General features: G+C 46.7%; 1 protein-coding gene across 2 annotated transcripts in view; it reads right to left on the reverse strand.

Annotated features, from left to right (window-relative positions):
* Positions 1-3,439: 3,439 nt before the first annotated feature.
* LOC135369999 (uncharacterized) overlaps positions 3,440-21,996 on the reverse strand; it is a 155,227-nt gene continuing 136,670 nt past the window's right edge. The window contains exons 7-8 of one of the 2 annotated variants that reach the window (XM_064603644.1): positions 17,236-17,289; positions 3,440-3,752 (exon numbers count right to left, since the gene is read on the reverse strand). In XM_064603644.1, the coding sequence (XP_064459714.1) occupies positions 3,566-3,752; positions 17,236-17,289 (241 nt within the window). In that variant the 3' untranslated portion in view covers positions 3,440-3,565. The remainder of the gene's footprint in view (positions 3,753-17,235; positions 17,290-21,996) is intronic. The other variant, XM_064603645.1, reaches the window with a different exon arrangement.

Below are 21,996 nucleotides of genomic sequence, written 5' to 3' on the forward strand. Positions count from 1 at the left end.
TTCTCTCGCATGCCTAGACTTGTTGAGCAGTGTTACAATTTTACCTGCCGCTAGTATCTTGTTGTTCTCGGTCTTTTTCGCATAGAGCTATTATGGTGGCGCCATCCGGTGTGATGCCTTGCAACTAAGAGGCCACCTGTCGTTGATCTCTGCAACTGCCGGGTGTCAACAAGCAACATGGCAGACGCTGATCACTCGGACATTCCGGAGCGGTTTCTTCGCCATGGCGTCCTTGATTTTCGAATAAATTGTTTCTCTCCACTCTGTTCCTATCTATTTTTTTTCTTTTTTATGGACTCTCGTAGCCCACAACGCACATCTTTGTCTAGACAAGAGTTAGATGCTCCCCAATTAGGCTCACTGGAGTGTGCTGATTAATGTGGGGGTCCCGATTAGCTCTAATTGCCAATTAAATCGTGTTTAGACCAAGATGAGCGTTGTGAACTACGAGAGTCGATCCCATACTTCTGTCATGACAGGCCGGCCATCAGCGCAAGACTCCTCCCTTAACTCCCGGTCCCCTTCAACCTTTACTGCCAGCTGTCCATCCTTTCCAACGGGTTGGCTTCTATGTTTACGGGCCGTTATCCCTATCGGTCTCGGGCAACCGTTGGATGGTCACTGCCATCGGCCACTCGACTCGGGATGTCGTTGCTTCTGCGCTGTCTACAGCTGCCGCCGCAGAAATTACCAAATTCTTCCTTCTCCGGATAGTTCATCAAGTTCGGCTGCCGTGCCGAAGGGTGCCACCAAACTGCTCGCTATCGCACTTTCGATGTCGAAACTTCCGCAAAGCACCGCTACGACAAAACCCATCCTCCAGTGACTTACCGTGCAGGAGACCTTGTCTGGCTATGGGTTCCCCTCCACAAGTCTGGACTGTCACCTAAATTCCTCTTCCACTACGTTGGCCCGTAGAAAGCCATACGCGCGCTTTCCGACGTAACATATCTCATTCAGCCCCTACACTTCCCCACCGACCATCCTCATCGTTCCTCTGAGTCCGCCCATGTGTCACCCCTCAAACCGTAAGTTGACCGTGCTTCATGGACGCCCGTCCTAGATCTACTGTGCTTCGCCCGGGGTGGCTCATTCGACCGGGTGGGTGGGGGGGGGGCAACTGTGAGACGAATATCATCCTCGTCTTTCTCATTCTCATCGTCATCGCAATAAAGCTCGCTTTTCGAAGCAACCTGACACATGGTTTGCTGTCTGGATCACGACGCCGGTACCAGCATTAATATCATCGCTCTTCGGGATGCGCTTTCTTCTGTGACAGAGAATTTCCCCATCAACCCTTGCAGCAAAGTCTTATAGTCAGCGACGAGGATGGGGCAGGGCTCTTCTGATGTCGATGGCGTTGCTATGCCGATGCCTAGCGTTGTCTCTTTTCTTGTCCTTTACTCTATTTTACGAAATTTCACTGCTGCGTATCTCTGTCGTTCTCCTATAGCCCTTTTTCATGTTACAGAGGTTTCACCAAACATTACGATTGATTCGTTCGGTGAATGGAGTGAGTCTGCGGTAGGCCCCCCGATGGCGTCCCAGGGCTCAACGCCATTTGAGTTTCACTTGATGTGCTGTCCTCTTAATTGTGCTTACATTCCATGTAACGATTTGAACACAGCTTGTCTACACGGACCATTTGAAGGGACACTCTGCGCTTAGCCAGCGTTGAAGGTATCATATTTGTCCCACGCAGGGTCTTTTTGTGTTTACCGAACAGGTTGACACAGCACTTTGGTGCCACCTTCTGGCTGTACTTTCGAATGTACAGCGAGTGATGAACCCCCCCCCCCCCACACACACAGCACTGATTGAAGGCGGCGCGCGCTTTGCACGTTCGGATATTAAATACTGGCCGTGTTCACTAAGATCGTTGGACTTGCTTAGAGAAGGTGTACGTGCGTAGGTGATCCACCCATTCGGGCCAAATGAGCGCACTGAGTCATCGATAGCCAGCGCTGAAGTCCATGGCACATCCATCGTCACGCCTGAAGAAATTCTGATTCCAGTAGGAGCGCTAGTAAGAACGTGGTTTTTTATGGCAACACTCTGAGCGTCTATCCTTCTGCTATACGCAATGAGGGATTGACATGACCTCGCTTGCGAGTGAGGCAGTGCAACCTGCGTGCTGCGTTCTGTGTTGTTGTTGATGATGATGATGATTGAGGTTTTATGGCCCACAAGCAACTAAGGCTATAGTGCGACAAAACAGCGGTGAAAATTATGACCAATTAAAAATCTAATGATTACGGCAGAGCAATATGATTTGGAAAATGACACACACAAATGTTTTGTATTGTGTTTTTGCAGTTTATTGCACGGTGCTCCCTTTCTCAGGTCTAAGGTCCGACCGGAAGCAAAATACTTCCTCCGCAATAGTACGTAACACCTCAAGCTTTGGTGTATTGCGGAATAATCTTCTTACAATAATGAGCAGTAAAAATTGCCGACACAGAGAGCGTAAGACTGCTATAGTTTACGACGACAGCTGGATTATGGTGTTCATATCTTTACAGCATCTATATTTTTTTCTGTTCACCAGCAAACGCGTCTTTCAACAAGAACGACCTGAGCCCGGGAGGCTCCAAATGTGAGACCAGCATCTTAACCGACATTTCGGCGCCATACGGAGCTGTAATGTCCGAAAGTGAGCCTGGTGCGCCAAAAGGTATTCTTGGCCCACAAGTTCACTTCAAAAAATGTTTACTAAGAGACAACAAATATAAGCCTTTCAGTTTATTTGCAGGCTTGATGTAGGCAGATAGCACTTCGTTTTGCCGTTAACGAACCGTCCGAACCAGGACGCCCGCATTGCGTTTTTTTTTCGGTCCAGTATTGCGAATTTTCGTAAAATTGCCATATTCGGCTAAATATTTCCCAGACTTTTCTTACACTTAGCAAAATGATTTTTCCACGTATATTCCATTCCCCGAACTACCAGCTTACCGAGTTGCATGTTCCTACCTCGAACTAGTGAGCAAGAAACAGATGTTGAGAAAAACAAAAAGTTCTCGTAAAATTGTGTACTTTTAGGCCGCCAGTTCGATACGAAACATGATTACGTCTGGGATATTTTTCATCAAAAATGAAAGAAACATGCTCTCTGTAATCGCTGACGGTGGCGGGACCCTAATATATTCAGCCATTTTTCCTGGAGACTTACTGATATGCACTCCACTTTGAGGGTAGGAGTTGACTTCCAGCGCCGCCTTGCGCTTCAACCATACCGAATCCGCCAAACTATTCTTTAGATATCTCTATATCCATGATACCAATCCGAAAAAAAAAAAAATGGTGTCAAAATCTGTGATGTTCGAGCCACGCCATGGGATCCCTTCTTGTGGAATGACCCTGCTGGAGTCTTTCACCCACAAATATCGTTGTGCTTCACATCTCACGTGAAGTTCGAAAATGTTGTAGCAATGCCGCAAAATGAAAGAACTCCAGAGAGCAATTTTATTTAAACAACAAAATAAACGTTTTAATGTCGTTGTGCACATTCGTGGGCATTCAAGCTGCAAAGCTACGCACCGTAGTCACAGTTATCATACCAATGACACTAAGGATATGAACCATACTCAGGATATTGAAGAAACTCAGGGTCATACTCAGGATATTGATGATACTTAGGATCATACTGAGGAAATGGATTATACTCTCCTGTGACCATCCCCTCCAATTTCACATCGCAGCACACGTGCTTCGTGTTATAGCACTGGTACCCGTCCAGTCCCATGAGTATCCTTCTGAAAAACCAAAGGCATCGTTTTGATTTTTTTTCACCTACGTCTAACCCAAAAGGCTTGCCACATAAAAATATAACATAATCCTACACTGGAATCCTACATAAGTCATAGTCCCACACTCTAAAAATATGACTGAACAAGATCTGCAGCACTAGGAACTCGTGTACCCCGCACCGACTACTTGTGACTGGTTCCAATGTTACCTATCAACGACAGCAGGGCACATGATCTAAAAGCTGAAGACCGACCAGCACTCTTCAGAGAGCACGGCGCCAGCTCAACGAAGGTGATAAAAATTTTTATTCTACCTTGACTGCAGATAACGCAACTATTCTCGGTCGAGTTTCCTATCACAACTGAACAAGATCTGCAGCACTAGGAACTCGTGTACCCCGCACCGACTACTTGTGACTGGTTCCAATGTTACCTATCAACGACAGCAGGGCACATGATCTAAAAGCTGAAGACCGACCAGCACTCTTCAGAGAGCACGGCGCCAGCTCAACGAAGATGATAAAAAATTTTATTCTACCTGGAGTGCAGATAACGCACCTATTCTCGGTCGAGTTTCCTAACACAACTGAACAAGATCTGCAGCACTAGGAACGCGTGCACCCAGCACCGACTACTTGTAACTGGTTCCAATGTTACCTGTCAACGACAGCAGGGCACATGATATAAAAGCTGAAGGCCGATCGACACTCTTCAGAGGGCACGGCGCAGCTCCACAAAAATGGTGCCAACTTTTCTATTATCTGCAGTGCAGATAACGGAACTATTCTCGGTCGAGTTTCCTATCACAACTGAAGAAGATCTGCAGCACCAGGAACCCGTGCACCCAGCACCGACTACTTGTGACAGGTTCCAATGTTACCTGTGAACGACAGCAGGGCACATGATATAAAAGCTGAAGGCCGATCGGCACTGTTCAGAGGGCACGGCGCAGCTCCACAAAAATAGTGCAAAATGTTCTTTTATCTGCAGTGCAGATAACGCAACTATTCTCGGTCGAGTTTCCCATCACCACTGAACAACATCTGCAGCACTAGGCACTGGTGCACCCAGCACCGACTACTTGCGGCTGGTTCCAATGTTACCTGTCAACGACAGCAGGACACACGATATAAAAGCAGAAGGCCGATCGGCACTCTTCAGAGCGCATGGCGCAGCTCCACGAAAATGGTGCCAAATTTTCTTTTATCTGCAATGCAGATAACGCAACTATTCTCGGTCGAGTTTTCTATCACAACTGAACAAGATCTGCAGCACTAGGAACGCGTGTACCCAGCACCGACTACTTGTGACTGGTTCCAATGTTACCTGTCAACGACAGCAGGGCACATGATATAAAAGCTGAAGGCCGATCCACACTCTTCAGAGGGCACGGCACAGCTCAACAAAATGATACAAAATTTTATTCTACCTGGAGTGCAGATAACGCACCTATTCTCGATTGAGTTTCCTATCACAACTGAACAAGATCTGCAGCACTAGGAACTCGTGTACCCAGCACCGACTACTTGCGACTGGTTCCAATGTTACCTGTCAACGACAGCAGGGCACATGATGTGAAAGCTGAAGACCGACCAGCACTCTTCAGAGAGCACGGCGGCAGCTCAACGAAGATGATACAAAATTTTATTCTACCTGGAGTGCAGATAACGCACCTATTCTCGGTCGAGTTTCCTAACACAACTGAACAAGATCTGCAGCACTAGGAACTGGTGCACCCAGCACCGACTACTTGCGGCTGGTTCCAATGTCACCTGTCAACGACAGCAGGACACATGATATAAAAGCTGAAGGCCGATCGGCACTCTTCAGAGGGCACGGCGGCAGCTCCACGAAAATGATACCAAAGTTTCTTCTGCCTGGAGTGCAGATAACTCAACTATTCTCGTTCGAGTTTCCTATCACAACTGAACAAGATCTGCAGCACTAGGAACTGGTGCACCCAGCACCGACTACTTGCGACTGGTTCCAATGTTACCTGTCATCGACAGCAGGACACATGATATAAAAGCTGAAGGCCGATCGGCACTCTTCAGAGGGCACGGCGCAGCTCCACGAAAATGGTGCCAAATTTTCTTTTATTTGCAGTGCAGATAACGCAACTATTCTCGGTCGAGTTTTCTATCACAACTGAACAAGATCTGCAGCACTAGGAACGCGTGTACCCAGCACCGACTACTTGTAACTGGTTCCACTGTTACCTGTCAACGACAGCAGGGCACATGATATAAAAGCTGAAGGCCGATCGGCACTCTTCAGAGGGCACGGCGGCAGCTCAACAAAATTGATACAAAATTTTATTCTACCTTGACTGCAGATAACGCAACTATTCTCGGTCGAGTTTTCTATCACAACTGAACAAGATCTGCAGCACTAGGAACACGTGCACCGCGCACCGACTACTTGTAACTGGTTCCATAGTTACCTGTCAACGACAGCAGGGCACATGATATGAAAGCTGAAGGGTGATCGACACTATTCAGAGGGCACGGCGCAGCTCAACAAAAATGATACAAAATTTTATTCTACCTGGAGTGCAGATAACGCACCTATTCTCGGTTGAGTTTCCTATCACAACTGAACAAGATCTGCAGGACTAGGAACTCGTGTACCCAGCACCGACTACTTGTGTCTGGTTCCAATGTTACCTGTCAACGACAGCAGGGCACATGATATGAAAGCTGAAGGCCGATCGACACTATTCAGAGGGCACGGCGCAGCTAAAAAAAAGTTATACAAAGTTTTATTCTACCTGGAGTGCAGATAATGCACCTATTCTCGGTTTCCTATCACAACTGAACAAGATCTGCAGCACTAGGCACTCGTGTACCCAGCACCGACTACTTGTGTCTGGTTCCAATGTTACCTGTCAACGACAGCAGGGCACATGATGTAAAAGCTGAAGACCGATCAGCACTCTTCAGAGAGCACGGCGGCAGCTCAACGAAAATGATACAAAATTTTATTCTACCTGGAGTGCAGATAACTCAACTATTTTCGGTTTAGTTTCCTATCACAACTGAACAAGATCTGCAACACTAGGAACTGGTGCACCAAGCACCGACTACTTGCGGCTGGTTCCAATGTTACCTGTCAACGACAGCAGGACACATGATATACAGATACATGATACACAAGAAATCTGCCACTACACCATAGTAAACTGTTGCTGCGAGGTGTGGAATTACGAATGGCAGCTGTGACTAAGTTCCTGGGGGTGCACATTGACTCACACTTATCCTGGTCATTCCACATAGATCATGTGCGTAAAAAGGTTACGAATGGACTATTTGCTATTTCCCGGTTGAAGTTTGTTCTACCACTACAAACATTATTGATGGTGTATCATGCTCTGATCCAAAGCCACATAACATATGCCCTTGAAGTTTATGGTGTTACGTATGAGTCCCGACTATCTGATCTTTACGTATTACAAAAACGTGCGTTGCGCATAATGTTACATGTGCCAGCTCGTGACTCAATTACGTATGCTTTCAAGTTATTGAACATTAAGCCCATTTTTGTTCTACTTAAATATAAGTGTCTATTACTTTTGTATATGATTACCCATAATATAGCAAGTTCATGTATGGTACAACCCAAGTTCCTGATACATGGACACAATCTCAGAACAGATACTTTAATGCTAACTTTGCCTTGTCCTCGTACTAATTTTGGATTGTTTTCCTTTTATTACTTCTCAGGTATATTACGGAATCGTATTCCCTATGTTATCCGTGATACCCCGTCATTCTTCTCATTCCGCCGCAAATTGCAAGGGTACCTCGGGTAAAAAACTTGTTGTTGTTCCCATTTTCGTTTTTTTTTTCTTTTACCTAGGGTATTTCTTTTGATATGCAATGTCTTCACCCTTAAGTCTATAGCAGAGGCGGTGCCTCTTTTTTGCTCCTTGAAATTTCATTGAAGAGCATACGAGTGTTATATTGTATGATTGGTGTCTTTCACCTCTTTTTTTCTGTATTGATACTTTGTAATTCTATTGTGCCCTGATTGCTGCAAGAACCACGTCACAGGCTTGCCTTGTGGTTCTGTTTATTTTGTATTTCTAAATATTGCACAAAATAAAAGACATCTGACCTCTGACCTCTATAAAAGCTGAAGGCCGATCGGCACTCTTCAGAGGGCACGGCGGCAGCTCCACGAAAATGATACCAAAGTTTCTTCTTCCTGGAGTGCAGATAACTCAACTATGCTCGTTCGAGTTTCCTATCACAACTGAACAAGATCTGCAGCACTAGGAACTGGTGCACCCAGCACCGACTACTTGTAACTGGTTCCATAGTTACCTGTCAACGACAGCAGGGCACATGATATGAAAGCTGAAGGCCGATCGACACTATTCAGAGGGCACGGCGCAGCTCAACAAAAATGATACAAAATTTTATTCTACCTGTAGTGCAGACAACGCACCTATTCTCGGTTGAGTTTCCTATCACAACTGAACAAGATCTGCAGCACTAGGAACTGGTGCACCCAGCACCGACTACTTGCGGCTGGTTCCAATGTTACCTGTCAACGACATCAGGACACATGAGATAAAAGCTGATGGCCGATCGGCACTCTTCAGAGGGCACAGCGCAGCTCCACGAAAATGGTGCCAAATTTTCTTTTATCTGCAGTGCAGATAACGGAACTATTCTCGGTCGAGTTTTCTATTACAACTGAATAAGATATGCAGCACTAGGCACTCGTGTACCCAGAACCGACTACTTGTGTCTGGTTCCAATGTTACCTGTCAACAACAGAAGGGCACATGATGTAAAAGCTGAAGACCGACCAGCACTCTTCAGAGAGCACGGCGGCAGCTCAACGAAAATGATACAAAGTTTTATTCTACCTGGAGTGGAGATAACTCAACTATTTTCGGTCGAGTTTCCTATCACAACTGAACAAGATCTGCAGCACTAGGAACTGGTGCACCCAGCACCGACTACTTGCGGCTGGTTCCAATAATACCTGTCAACGACAGCAGGACACATGATATAAAAGCTGAAGGCCGATCGGCACTCTTCAGAGAGCACGGCGGCAGCTCAACGAAAATGATACAAAATTTTATTCTACCTGGAGTGCAGATAACTCAACTATTTTCGGTTTAGTTTCCTATCACAACTGAACAAGATCTGCAGCACTACGAACTGGTGCACCCAGCACCGACTACTTGCGGCTGGTTCCAATGTTACCTGTCAACGACATCAGGACACATGATATAAAAGCTGAAGGCCGATCGGCACTCTTCAGACGGCAGAGCGCAGCTCCACGAAAATGGTGCCAAATTTTATTTTATCTCCAGTGCAGATAACGCAACTATTCTTGGTTGAGTTTCGCGTCACCACTGAACAAGATCTGCAGCACTATGCACTGGTGCACCCAGCACCAACTACTTGCGGCTGGTTCCAATGTTACCTGTCAACGACAGCAGGACACATGATATAAAAGCTGAAGGCCGATCGGCACTCTTCAGAGCGCATGGCGCAGTTCCACGAAAATGGTGCCAAATTTTCTTTTATCTGCAGTGCAGATAACGCAACTATTCTCGGTCGAGGTTTCTATCACAACTGAACAAGATCTGCAGAACTAGGAACGCGTGCACCCAGCACCGACTATTTGTGACTAGTTCCAATGTTACCTGTCAACGACATCAGGGCACATGATATAAAAGCTGAAGGCCGATCGGCACTCTTCAGAAGGCACGGCGCAGCTCCACGAAAATGGTGCCAAATTTTCTTTTATCTGCAGTGCAGATAACGGAACTATTCTCGGTCGAGTTTGCTATTACAACTGAATAAGATATGCAGCACTAGGAACTCGTGCACCCAGCACCGACTACTAGTGACTGGTTCCAATGTTACCTATCAACGACAGCAGGGCACATGATATAAAAGCTGAAGGCCGATCGACACTATTCAGAGGGCACGGCGCAGCTCAACAAAAATGATAAAAAATTTTATTCTACCTGGTGTGCAGATAACGCACCTATTCTCGGTTTCCTATCACAACTGAACAAGATCTGCAGCACTAGGCACTCGTGTACCCAGAACCGACTACTTGTGTCTGGTTCCAATGTTACCTGTCAACAACAGAAGGGCACATGATGTAAAAGCTGAAGACCGACCAGCACTCTTCAGAGAGCACGGCGGCAGCTCAACGAAAATGATACAAAGTTTTATTCTACCTGGAGTGGAGATAACTCAACTATTTTCGGTCGAGTTTCCTATCACAACTGAACAAGATCTGCAGCACTAGGAACTGGTGCACCCAGCACCGACTACTTGCGGCTGGTTCCAATGTTACCTGTCAACGACAGCAGGACACATGATATAAAAGCTGAAGGCCGATCGGCACTCTTCAGAGGGCACGGCGGCAGCTCCACGAAAATGATACCAAAGTTTCTTATACCTGGAGTGCAGATAACTCAACTATTTTCGGTCGAGTTTCCTATCACAACTGAACAAGATCTGCAACACTAGGAACTGGTGCACCCAGCACCGACTACTTGCGGCTGGTTCCAATGTTACCTGTCAACGACCGCAGGACACATGATATAAAAGCTGAAGACCGATCGACACTCTTCAGAGAGCACGGCGGCAGCTCAACGAAAATGATACAAAATTTTATTCTACCTGGAGTGCAGATAACTCAACTATTTTCGGTCGAGTTTCCTATCACAACTGAACAAGATCTGCAACACTAGGAACTGGTGCACCAAGCACCGACTACTTGCGGCTGGTTCCAATGTTACCTGTCAACGACAGCAGGACACATGATATACAGATACATGATACACAAGAAATCTGCCACTACACCATAGTAAACTGTTGCTGCGAGGTGTGGAATTACGAATGGCTGCTGTGACTAAGTTCCTGGGGGTGCACATTGACTCACACTTATCCTGGTCATTCCACATAGATCATGTGCGTAAAAAGGTTACGAATGGACTATTTGCTATTTCCCGGTTGAAGTTTGTTCTACCACTACAAACATTCTTGATGGTGTATCATGCTCTGATCCAAAGCCACATAACATATGCCCTTGAAGTTTATGGTGTTACGTATGAGTCCCGACTATCTGATCTTTACGTATTACAAAAACGTGCGTTGCGCATAATGTTACATGTGCCAGCTCGTGACTCAATTACGTATGCTTTCTCGTTATTGAACATTAAGCCCATTTTTGTTCTACTTAAATATAAGTGTCTATTACTTTTGTATATGATTATCCATAATATAGCAAGTTCATGTATGATACAACCCAAGTTCCTGATACATGGACACAATCTCAGAACAGATACTTTAATGCTAACTTTGCCTTGTCCTCGTACTAATTTTGGATTGTTTTCCTTTTATTACTTCTCAGGTATATTATGGAATCGTATTTCCTATGTTATCCGTGATACCCCGTCATTCTTCTCATTCCGCCGCAAACTGCAAGGGTACCTCGGGTAAAAAACTTGTTGTTGTTCCCATTTTCGTTTTTTTTCTTTTACCTAGGGTATTTCTTTTGATATGCAATGTCTTCACCCTTAAGTCTATAGCAGAGGCGGTGCCTCTTTTTTGCTCCTTGAAATTTCATTGAAGAGCATACGAGTGTTATATTGTATGATTGGTGTCTTTCACCTCTTTTTTTCTGTATTGATACTTTGTAATTCTATTGTGCCCTGATTGCTGCAAGAACCACGTCACAGGCTTGCCTTGTGGTTCTGTTTATTTTGTATTTCTAAATATTGCACAAAATAAAAGACCTCTGACCTCTGACCTCTATAAAAGCTGAAGGCCGATCGGCACTCTTCAGAGGGCACGGCGGCAGCTCCACGAAAATGATACCAAAGTTTCTTCTTCCTGGAGTGCAGATAACTCAACTATGCTCGTTCGAGTTTCCTATCACAACTGAACAAGATCTGCAGCACTAGGAACTGGTGCACCCAGCACCGACTACTTGTAACTGGTTCCAATGTTACCTGTCAACGACATCAGGGCACATGATATAAAAGCTGAAGGCCGATCGGCACTCTTCAGAGGGCACGGCGCAGCTCAACAAAAATGATACAAAATTTTATTCTACCTGGAGTGCAGATAACGCAACTATTCTCGGTTGAGTTTCCTATCACAACTGAACAAGATCTGCAGCACTAGGAACGCGTGCACCGAGCACCGACTACTTGTAACTGGTTCAATAGTTACCTGTCAACGACAGCAGGGCACATGATATGAAAGCTGAAGGCCGATCGACACTATTCAGAGGGCACGGCGCAGCTCAACAAAAATGATAAAAAAAATTATTCTACCTGGAGTGCAGATAACGCACCTATTCTCGGTTTCCTATCACAACTGAACAAGATCTGCAGCACTAGGCACTCGTGTACCCAGCACCGACTACTTGTGTCTGGTTCCAATGTTACCTGTCAACAACAGAAGGGCACATGATGTAAAAGCTGAAGACCGACCAGCACTCTTCAGAGAGCACGGCGGCAGCTCAACGAAAATGATACAAAATTTTATTCTACCTGAGTGCAGATAACTCAACTATTTTCGGTCGAGTTTCCTATCACAACTGAACAAGATCTACAGCACTAGGAACTGGTGCACCCGGCACCGACTACTTGCGGCTGGTTCCAATGTTACCTGTCAACGACAGCAGGACACATGATATAAAACCTGAAGGCCGATCGGCACTCTTCAGAGGGCACGGCGGCAGCTCCACAAAAATGATACCAAAGTTTCTTCTACCTGGAGTGCAGGTAACTCAACTATTCTCGTTCGAGTTTCCTATCGCAACTGAACAAGATCTGCAGCACTAGGAACTGGTGCACCCAGCACCGACTACTTGCGACTGGTTCCAATGTTACCTGTCACCGACAGCAGGACACATGATATAAAAGCTGAAGGCCGATCGGCACTCTTCAGAGGGCACGGCGGCATCTCAACAAAAATGATACAAAATTTTATTCTACCTGGAGTGCAGATAACGCACCTATTCTCGGTTGAGTTTCCTATCACAACTGAACAAGATCTGCAGCACTAGGAACTCGTGTACCCAGCCCCGACTACTTGTGTCTGGTTCCAATGTTACCTGTCAACGACAGCAGGGCACATGATGTAAAAGCTGAAGACCGACCAGCACTCTTCAGAGAGCACGGCGGCAGCTCAACGAAAATTATACAAAATTTTATTCTACCTGGAGTGCAGATAACTCAACTATTCTCGTTCGAGTTTCCTATCACAACTGAACAAGATCTGCAGCACTAGGAACTGGTGCGCCCAGCACCGACTACTTGCGGCTGGTTCCAATGTTACCTGTCAACGACAGCAGGACACATGATATAAAAGCTGAAGGCCGATCGGCACTTTTCAGAGGGCACGGCGGCAGCTCCACGAAAATGATACCAAAGTTTCTTCTACCTGGAGTGCAGATAACGCAACTTTTCTCGGTCGAGTTTCCTATCACAACTGAACAAGATCTGCAGCACTAGGAACTGGTGCACCCAGCACCGACTACTTGTGACTGGTTCCAATGTTACCTGTCACCGACAGCAGGACACATATATAAAAGCTGAAGGCCGGTGGGCACTCTTCAGAGCGCACGGCGCAGCTCCACGAAAATTGTGCCAACTTTTCTTTTATCTGCAGTGCAGATAACGGAACTTTCTCGGTCGAGTTTTCTATCACAACTGAACAAGATCTGCAGCACTAGGAACGCGTGCACCCAGCACCGAGTACTTGTGACTGGTTCCAATGTTACCTGTCAACGACATCAGGGCACATGATATAAAAGCTGAAGACCGATCGGCACTCTTCAGAGGGCACGGCGCATCTCAACAAAAATGATACAAAATTTTATTCTACCTGGAGTGCAGATAACGCACCTATTCTCGGTTGAGTTTCCTATCACAGCTGAACAAGATCTGCAGCACTAGGAACTCGTGTACCCAGCACCGACTACTTGTGACTGGTTCCAATGTTACCTGTCAACGACAGCAGGGCACATGATGTAAAAGCTGAAGACCGACCAGCACTTTTCAGAGAGCACGGCGGCAGCTCAACGAAAATGATACAAAATTTTATTCTACCTGGAGTGCAGATAACTCAACTATTTTCGGTCGAGTTTCCTATCACAACTGAACAAGATCTGCAGCACTAGGAACTGGTGCACCCAGCACCGACTACTTGCGGCAGGTTCCAATGTTACCTGTCAACGACAGCAGGACACATGATATAAAAGCTGAAGGCCGATCGGCAGTCTTCAGAGGGCACGGCGCAGCTCCACGAAAATGGTGCCAAATTTTCTTTTATCTGCAGTGCAGATAACGCAACCATTCTCGGTCGAGTTTCCTATCACAACTGAACAAGATCTGCAGCGCTAGGAACTCGTACACCCAGCACCGACTACTTGTGACTGGTTCCAATGTTACCTGTCAACGACAGCAGGGCACATGATATAAAAGCTGAAGACCGATCGGCACTCTTCAGAGGGCACGGCGCATCTCAACAAAAATGATACAAAATTTTATTCTACCTGGAGTGCAGATAACGCACCTATTCTCGGTTGAGTTTCCTATCAGAACTGAACAAGATCTGCAGCACTAGGAACTCGTGTACCCAGCACCGACTACTTGTGACTGGTTCCAATGTTACCTGTCAACGACAGCAGGGCACATGATGTAAAAGCTGAAGACCAACCAGCAGTCTTCAGAGAGCACGGCGGCAGCTCAACGAAAATTATACAAAATTTTATTCTTCCTGGAGTGCAGATAACGCACCTATTCTCGGTCGAGTTTCCTAACACAACAGAACAAGATCTGCAGCACTGGGAACGCGTGCACCCAGCACCGACTACTTGTGACTGGTTCCAATGTTACCTGTCAACGACAACTGGGCACATGATATAAAAGCTGAAGGCCGATGGCACTCTTGAGAGGGCACGGCGCAGCTCAACGAAAATGGTGCAAAATTTTATTTTATCTGCAGTGCAGATAACGCAACTATTCTCGGTCGAGTTTCCTATCACAACTCAACAAGATCTGCAGCACTAGGAACGCGTGCACCCAGCACCGACTACTTGTGACTGGTTCGAATGTTACCTGTCAACGACAACTGGGCACATGATATAAAAGCTGAAGGCCGATCGGCACGCTTCAGAAGGCTCGGCGCAGCTCCACGAAAATGGTGCCAACTTTTCTATTATCTGCAGTGCAGATAACGGAACTATTCTCGGTCGAGTTTTCTATCACAACTGAACAAGATCTGCAGCACTAGGAACTCGTGCACCCAGCACCGACTACTTGTGACTGGTTCCAATGTTACCTGTGAACGACAGCAGGGCACATGATACCAGTGCGCTCGTTTGTCCGTACATTCTTTTATCCGTGCCGTGTACTCATGGATTTTAATGCGGAGTTCGTACGTTTTTTGGATTACACAGGAAGCGATGTTCACATTTCGAAGCTGTAGGCCAAGATTAACGCCTGTGAACAGATGAGTGCTGTGCATCCCGTGTTGTTGGCCCCGAGGATAAAAAATGGTCTCGTGATAGCAAGACCAACCATGATAGCGTGAGTGTTAGCGAATCAGCGACGCACCAACGATGCCATGGTTTTTGCAACGGACCCATTGTGAGAAAATACAAACAGCTAATCACTACCTGCCTGTACGTGTAGGTCTAGGTTAGGAATGGACATTGAGTGAAACTTCCTGTTTATTTGTGGTTAACGTACCCTTCGTCAACACCTGTGATAACTCTATGTATTTCGAACTGATATGTGTCATTAAACCTGATGTGATTTATTCTTCTCTGTTCTCGTCTGGTACTGCTGTCCTGGGTGACTAGTATGGTTCGATAAGGAAAAGGGGACCACGGATACAACGCAAACGAAGTACGCGTATGCGAACGTGGCATGGATAATTATGCACTACTTATTATTCATGCTGCGGCGCGGTGCCCCACTCACTTGCTCGCTGGATCTCGTGGGGTGCAGACGTGCGATCGGTCGCTCCGCAGTCCCCGCGTTCGCTCAGTTTGTGCCTGGCGGCGCTTAGGATCGGTCCCACTGTGGCCGCCGGGGAAAAGGCGAGTGATTTACCGATGTTTGCACGTTGTCTGACCACGCTGGTATCAAGCCTTTTCTCGCACGTTTGTCGTGCCCTGTACGCATATGTTTAGACTTGTTTAGCAGTGACCCATAGCGGCCTTTTGTTCGTCTTGTCGCATGTTTAGCGATGTGTAGCTAGCGTCTTGCGGTTCCCGCCTTGTGTTAGCTGCGTAGTGTTGTGCGGTGACGCTGTGGTTAGGCGTAACCGGTTGCCCCTAAGCCTTCTCCTCGATGTGTGCTGCTTTCTCCGTGCTGTTTAGTAGTAGCGGTTAGACCTTTTCCACGCGCTCTGGCATGCCTAGACTTGTTGAGCAGTGTTGCCATTTTTACCTCCCGATAGTATATTGTTGATCCTGATAGTATCCTGATATTTTTACCTCCTGATAGTATCCTGATAGTATCTTGTCTTTCTCGCATAGAGCAATGGTGGTGGCGCATCTGGTGTGATGCCTTGCAACTAGGTGGCCACCCGTCGTCGATTTCTGCAACTACCCGACGCCAACAAGGAACATGGCGGGCGTGGTCACTCGGGCGTTCCGGAGTGGTTCCTTCGCCACGACATCGTTTATTTTCGAATAAATTGTTTCTCTTCACTCTATCTTTGTCTATTGTTCTTTTTTATGGACACAGGTTGCCACCAACTCACAGCTTGGTCTGGACACAAGTTAGATGATCCCAATTAGTGTGGTGACACGCTGGAGGGTGCTGTTTAATATGGGGGTCCCTATTAACTCTAATTGCTAATTAAATCGTGTTTAGACCAAGATGTGCGTTGGCGGCAGTCTGTTTCCAGTGATTGCTACTACACAGATAGTCACCATTACGCTCGTTTCCTTAGCAACTGACTTCTCATTCAAATTATTCTAGTGGCGGTAACGCAACATATCGAACCCCATTATATCGATTGGAAAGCACTTTCTCATTCATACATATTAGGTCAGTTCCTCATTCTTTCTATTGGCGCAGTCTGTAATACACATCGCTTCGGATCTCATTAAATCAGTAGGAAATCAACATTTCACGTTGACGCCTTCTAAACCAATTCGTTGAATGTGTCCCTTGCTTCATTGATGTAGTGTTCGCTACACACCACGGCGGAGCCGGGTTTCGCAAAGGCAGTTTCCCTGCTTAACTTCCCATTCAGTCAATAAGAAAGAGTCGGTTTTCACACGATAAACGAATTGGTATTTTGATTTCTCATTGAATCTCATCAAAATTTCGCGAAGAAATGAATGAGATCGAGTCTACCATTACCAGCAGGGAAAGTTACCTGTTGCATGAAAGTTCTATCAAAGTAGGGCTCATCTTTCGTCCGTTCCAATTTAGCTTATGTGGAGACCATGAATGGTGCATCATGTGTGAACTTACCTGTAGGCTTCCAACCCCCTGGCTTGTACTGCACCGTCGACTTCGTATCGAACCCTGAAATAAAAACAAATATGTCAACGACCAAGGAATACAAAAAGTACAGCAACACGTCTACAAACAGTTAAATTTAAGTTTTCTTGAGTAGATGCTGATTACATAAGTTTATTGTCTATATCTCCAGTGGAATGTGATTGGCTTAACAGCGCCATAAGTAATTTGTTTTCGCACAATTTCCTAACAATTCGCGAGGAAAACGGCCTATAGGTGGCGATGCGGTGGGCTCCTAGAGTGTGGATAGCTCGTTGGATCTGCATAGCGTGCGAAGCAAGTGTGAGAAAAATGAAAACAGCCTGTCCCTGTTGCGTTCCGCAGGATATAAAGCCGTTCTAAGGCAGGGACATGGAAGGCTGGACAAAACATCGCATCAAGTTGGCGTACAACATGCAAGGAGCATGGAAAGAAGATTTGGTTAGGACTGAAAACGGCTTTTAATTTGTCGTTCAGTGTGTACAAATCATTCTCGGAAAATATTTCGGCTGTCGAATGTTTTGTTACGGCACATTTCAATTTATCAGTTGCTCCCGTGGCCCGCCTCTCCTCATATTCGTTCCACGAAAAACAAGAGAGTCAAAATGTATTCTTCCTGTCTACGACTTATTGAACTGGTTGTACGATCGCAACTTTCATTCGCATTGCACTTGGACATCCTCAGTCCCTATTGGACGAGTGTTGGGCTCAATGCACACGAGTTCCTGATTTCGTTGTAGTGCGTATCCTGGTCGTGCAACCATAAAGAACCGAAGAAAGTTCACTGGAGAAATACGGTTCCGATGACCATGTTTCCAACGCCACGTTTACTAAAAGGGGCAAGAGTATGTGATAAGCATGCGTCTCTCGGGAGAACAGTGTGCAGAAAGAGCGAGCTGCAGCCAGTCGCTTCACCTGGACAGGTGTCGGTGTCCGATCGCAACCGACGTCACTAGCGAGCGCCAGGAGTGGACCCACATATAATGCCACATCATAACGGAGTGCCCGTCATTAATCACGTGGCCTCCACAAGAGTAGGAGGGAGGTGTCCGCACTGTTGAGAATCAATCGACTGCTGTGCGCGATTTTTTTCTACTATGCTCATATTTCACGTGTGAAAACGCCTTTTAGTGATGGTACATACCATCACAATAAAAAACTCTTCTTTTTTCTCTATCTTAGACTAATCATCCAAATATAGGAAGATGGTAGAGGTGAAAAAATAATTCATGGTGCAGTGACTTTCCTTAGTGCAATACATAGTGCACTGAACTCGGGATTAGTTTTGATGCCTACCTGAAGGACAAGAAGCACCACAAATTTCAGTGTGTCAAACTCAGGATTGGGAAACTGCTCACAAAATATGCGATGATGTGTAACAAACACTTCGCCAATGAACATTTGAGTACAATAAATCAAAACAACGGGGATACAGTTCGTTTCTGAGATCATCTTTGCCTTCCCACATTTTCCCGGTCCTCTGTGCTACTTGGGGAGGATCTTCTTTCCTGCCGCGTACTTCCTGAGAGCATTGTTGTAGAATTTCTCTCCTCTGTCGCAAGAGATGCATGTAGTAACACACTAATCAAGCTAAAAGCAGCCTTGAAGCTTGTGAACGCCGGCTCGTCCCCGGGAGCCGATAGAATCAGCTATGCCGCACTGCGAAACCTTGACGGGCAGTCACTCCAAGCTCTCCTTCGTGTGTATATTACTTCTTGGCAACAAGTATCTTTATCACCTACCTGGAGACGGCATAGGTTGTTCCCATCTTCGAACCAGACAAGCCCCCAAATGATAATATCCTCCTTTCGCCCTGTGAGCCTGACAAGCTGTATGGGGAAACTGATGAAGAGAATGGTTTCGCAACGCCTTGACTGGTGGCTCGAAAAACAACGTGCGTTCCTTAACGAAATGACTGAATTTCATCGCCACCGAAACTCCATGGATCCAGTTCTCGACCTAGTTTCTGCTGTCCAACATGCTCGTGCCCGTCGACGGATCGTCCTATGGGGTATCCTCGACATCGAGCGCACATATGATACCGTTTCGCACATTTGTGTGCTGCACGCCTTGAGCTCGTTTGGGGTATCCGGTCCGCTCTTCATCTGGCTCCAAGACTTCCTTACGGACCGAACTGTCGCTGTCCGTACGTCCCAAGCCCAAAGCCCTCAGCATCCTGTTCCTCAAGGAGTCCCCCAAGGAAGTATTCTAAGTCCGACACTCTTTAATGTAGTGATGGCCGGCCTACAATCAGTAATTCCTTGCAAAGTGTCGCTTTCCGTGTATGCAGATGACGTCGCCCTTTGGACAGTAGGAAAATCACGCTCAGCCATACAGCGCCACCTGCAGCTCGCTTTAAATAATGTCCACACGTACCTCACGCACCTGGGGATGGACCTTTCACCCGAAAAGTGTGTCGAGCTCCCTTTCACGCGCAAAGCTACGGCCAATTCCCCTCTTTGAGTTGGGGGAAAGAAGCTTGTACAGGTGCGCTTCCACCGCTTCTTTGACGTGGTAATCAACTCGGACTTGCGCTGGGCTTGCCACATTCAAACTAAACACCTTCAAACTAAAGTGCAGCGATGGCTCCCCGCAATTCAACATCTTTCTGGCTCAGGATGGGGCTGTGATCAGCGTTTTCTGCTCGCAGTTCACGCGGCGTTGGTGGAGGCGATTGTGCTTTACAGCCTTCCTATTCTGCACAGCGTATCAACAACATCATTAAATACCCTTCGGTCGCTATTTGCTCGAAGCCTTCGTCGCTGCCTCGGCGTTCCAAGAATGGCTGAAACACGGCGAGTACTGGCTGAAGCTGGTGAACTCCCGATTGAGGTTCTACGTGAACGTGAAACGGCTCGGCGCTTCCTACGTTTGCGTACTCACATTCCCCGTCACCCGCTCCTCACGAAAATTCGCTACCGCCCTGAAAGCGACTTCTATCGAGTACCGCAAAGGACACGCCAAACTCTCACTTGCTTCATAGCTAAGGACATAATACCGCCAGAAGCCCCCTGGTCTCTGCCGGTACCGCCGATTTTTTTAAGCCTTCGAAACCTTCTGGAAAGAAGAGATGAGGTCCCCACCCCCTCAAGTCCTCCGAGCCCATTTTCATGCTCAGGTAGACGAGAAGGTTTCTACGTTCACGGCAGCATATACTGATGGCGCATCCCGAAACAACAAGTCAGCTTGAGCATTCATCATACCATCCGAAAGCGTAGTGCACGGACGACGCCTGTCACATCCAACCTCCTCCACAGCTGCGGAACTCTATGTCATTTTTTTCTTTCTACAACACAACACTGATTTCACACCGCAGGAATGGGCAGTCTTCACAGACTCCAAATCTGCACTTCAAGCTATTGAAAATTCCGGCATACGAAGCCCATCCGCACCCCTAGTCACAGATGTGTTAATGGCTTACTACACTGTCTACACAGCAGGCCACAGACTAGTTCTCCAGTGGGTTCGAGCCCATTGTAGTGTCGTGGGGAACGAGCAGGCAGACAGCGCCGCAGAAGCAGCACTCTCATATCAGTACGGACCAGAATTGTTCTGCTGAGAGGAGACCGCCGTTCCATTCCGCGACGCTTCGTGACACCCTTGGCTTCCCGCCAATAGACAACCGACATTATCCCCCCCATCAGTGTTGAGCAGAGTTGATCCAACGCTCGCTTTCCGTATGCCATGAAACACCTCTCGTCAAGATGCTGCATTAATCTACCGAATGCGCCTTGATGTGGCCTTTACAGCTCAGTGGCGTTGCCGCTTGAGACAAGTTGACTCTCCCACCTGCTGCCACTGTGGTGCTCGTGAGGATCTGGAGAACATTCTTCTTCATTGCCCCCACTACCAACCTTCCCGAACCGCACTCTCCGAGTCTCTTCGTCAGCTGTACTCTCACCCCTTCTCCCTATCGATATTGCTTGGTCCCTGGCCCAATCCAGCAAGCAACGATCTGCGCTCAAAGTTCTTTTGGCATTTCTGGACACCATCGGACTTCGATCGTTATTGTGAAGGGGCTAGTTATTTTATTCCTCAGACCCCCACCAGCAATGGGGTAGAGTATCGCCTCTGGCGATGAACCTCCCCACTCTCCAAAGTCAAAATAAAGTTGTTGTTGTTGTAGTTGTTGTTGCATGTAGGGACATTACCTCCCCGAAAAAGTCGTACCATACCCCTTTTTATTTCGGCAGGACGTTTCGTCTTTAGCGGAAGGGTGCGCAGAAAACAGCAGGGAATCAAAACACAGGGAATCAATCGCCACGAGAATGTAGCGTTAGCCACCATTGAACCTCTTGTATTTTGAAAAGTTTGCGAGATCCATTTGCCACACGCATTTTATCTATAGCGCGATGACGCGTCTTCTATTAAACTTTCGTATCGCCAGATGGTGTAGCGTATAGGCGTCCACTTTTCTGAGAATGGGGAGAGCCTTCTTTTTGCTCAAGTGTCTTGCTCTTCTATAGTGATCCACTCCCCCATACCACCCTCGGGTTTCTCATATCCCTCCATAACATGTCCACGCATTTCAGGCTTGCCGCTACTGATGCTGGGTAAATGAGTCTTGAAATATGGAGCAAATGAGTTTCAGGACACAAGTTCTCATTGAAAGTCATTGGTTCCCATTGAAAAATTAGCCCCTGATTTCCGGGAAGACTCCTTCACTGTAACGTCTGTTGGAGCGTTCAAACATAAAGGCAGCTTTCTCACAAAAATTCTCATTACTTCCACGAG

The sequence above is a fragment of the Ornithodoros turicata genome, chromosome 10 (genome assembly GCF_037126465.1).
Source record: "Ornithodoros turicata isolate Travis chromosome 10, ASM3712646v1, whole genome shotgun sequence".
NCBI lineage: Eukaryota > Metazoa > Arthropoda > Arachnida > Ixodida > Argasidae > Ornithodoros > Ornithodoros turicata.